The following is a 1799-nucleotide window of genomic DNA, read 5'->3' on the forward strand; positions in this document are numbered from 1 at the left end:
GGTACCACGGTGTCAGTGACCTTTCTGTCTCCCCCAGAAGTGCAAGTAAAAGACTTAGGATGTCTCACCTGTAGATGCAACAATTGCCACTTCTGTACTGTTGACACCATTCCTCTCAGCCCAGACAGTGAAGTTGTACAAGGTCCCAGCTTCCAGTTCCTTCACTGTGATACTGGTATCTGAGGTGTTTTGGGTTCCACCTGTGATGTTCTCCCTTAACCACTGGACCCAGTAGGTGTAGGGTGGTTGGTCTGGGACCTGGGGAGCTGTCCAGGTCAACGTGATGGAGCTATTGGTCCGATTTTGCATCCTGAGACTTGTCACTGGATTAAGTCCTAGCAGAGGGAACAGAGTCTAAAGATGCCATACCCTCCAGTCCCCAAGTGACCAGAACAAAGTGATTTTCTCTTTTCTTGCACACCCTGATGGTTAAGAAATATTTCCTATAAAGGGCCATAGAGCGGCCTGACCTCTTGCAGCCCATATTCTGTGACAGGAAGCTTCTGGAATGTTCTCTTCTTCCTACATAGATAATTCACACAAGGGCCCAGGTTCAAATCCATCCACCCCCTCCAATGCACTGCACCCTATAGGGGTAGCTCCATTAGTCTGAACCCTGGGGAACAGCCCAGTTCAGAGTGATGGAGCTGTTGGTCAAAACCTTCAAACTGGGAGCTCCTACTGGGTTGGGGACTGAAAAATGGGAAGAATGATTTGCTGTGATCAGAGGAACAACTAGGTACTGTCCGTTCAACCACCCCAGGTCTTGCCCCAAGTCCAGAATTGACAACTACCATCAGCCCCTGCAATGATCCTCATGGTGAACCCCCAGAAGGACCATGGGAACTGAGGTCCAGCCTCCGTGTGTGGGCAGTGAACACAGGCAGGGATCACTCACCGTCTGCCCTGGCCCCTGTCCAGATCCATAAGCCCTGAGGAGAGCCCAGAGAGGGAGGAATGAGATCCTGAGCCTCCCCTTCCTCCACCCGGGTGACAATCGCTGTGGTGGGTGGGGCCCTTAACCCCATGAGTCACCCCTACCTGGGTTCTGACAAAGGTCACCCCAACGTCAGTGTTTCTAAAGTGGGACTGTGGCAAGAGGTGGGGCTCCAAGGACCCAAGTGCTGGGGTTGCTTGACCGATAAGGCCCAGAGATAAGGTGATTAGTTACACTTCCCTAAATAGCTAGCTTTGGAAGAGTGGGGGTAGGGAAGAAATCAACAAATTGGGAAGAAGGAAAGAGACTGGGGTGAGGTTCCTGGGTCTGAGGAGGTGGGTCTGGAGGCCTGTGAAATAGAGGAGCTGCCCACCTGGTCTACTGGCTCTGAGTGTCTACTGGGTTCCTGGTCTGAGGGAGGAAGGGCTGGGATTGGACTCCTAGGTCTGAATTGGAGGGGGCTGGGGGTCAGGACTCCTGGGTCTGAGAGAAAAGGAGCTGGGGGTCAGGACTCGCGACTCTGGAGGAGAAAGGTCGAGGCCCTCAATCCCTAAGTTCTCGGGGACAAGGGACTGGAGCATTGGTCTCTATTGTGGCAGAAAAGGGGCCCGGGGTCCAGAATGGTAGGTCTTTGGAGCATACTGGTATCTTGCCTGAACTGGAGTTCACTCTTACACCGATGCTGCAACAGCTAGGAGCCCAGGTGTAAGTCTGTCCACAGCTCCCTCCACCCTAGACCCTTCTTCCTGCTCCAAGGAATGATCAGCCTCGCCTCCCCCCGACTCAGGACCCCTACCCCATGGGGAGCACTCACCAGCACCACCAGGCACCCCCAGGCCCTGGGGTCCCTGCTGGCCCCAGG

At 54.2% G+C, this 1799-nt stretch overlaps 1 protein-coding gene across 1 annotated transcript in view; it reads right to left on the reverse strand.

Annotated features, from left to right (window-relative positions):
* Nucleotides 1-819, reverse strand: part of PTPRH (protein tyrosine phosphatase receptor type H) — a 16041-nt gene extending 15222 nt beyond the window's left edge. Inside the window, 2 exon segments of the mRNA XM_007957287.1 lie at nt 40-335; nt 795-819. Of these exon segments, the coding sequence (XP_007955478.1) occupies nt 40-335; nt 795-819 (321 nt within the window).
* Nucleotides 820-1799: the final 980 nt, after the last annotated feature.

Source organism: Orycteropus afer, unplaced genomic scaffold, assembly GCF_000298275.1.
Source record: "Orycteropus afer afer isolate SDZICR_OR568_19922 unplaced genomic scaffold, OryAfe1.0 scaffold00726, whole genome shotgun sequence".
NCBI lineage: Eukaryota > Metazoa > Chordata > Mammalia > Tubulidentata > Orycteropodidae > Orycteropus > Orycteropus afer.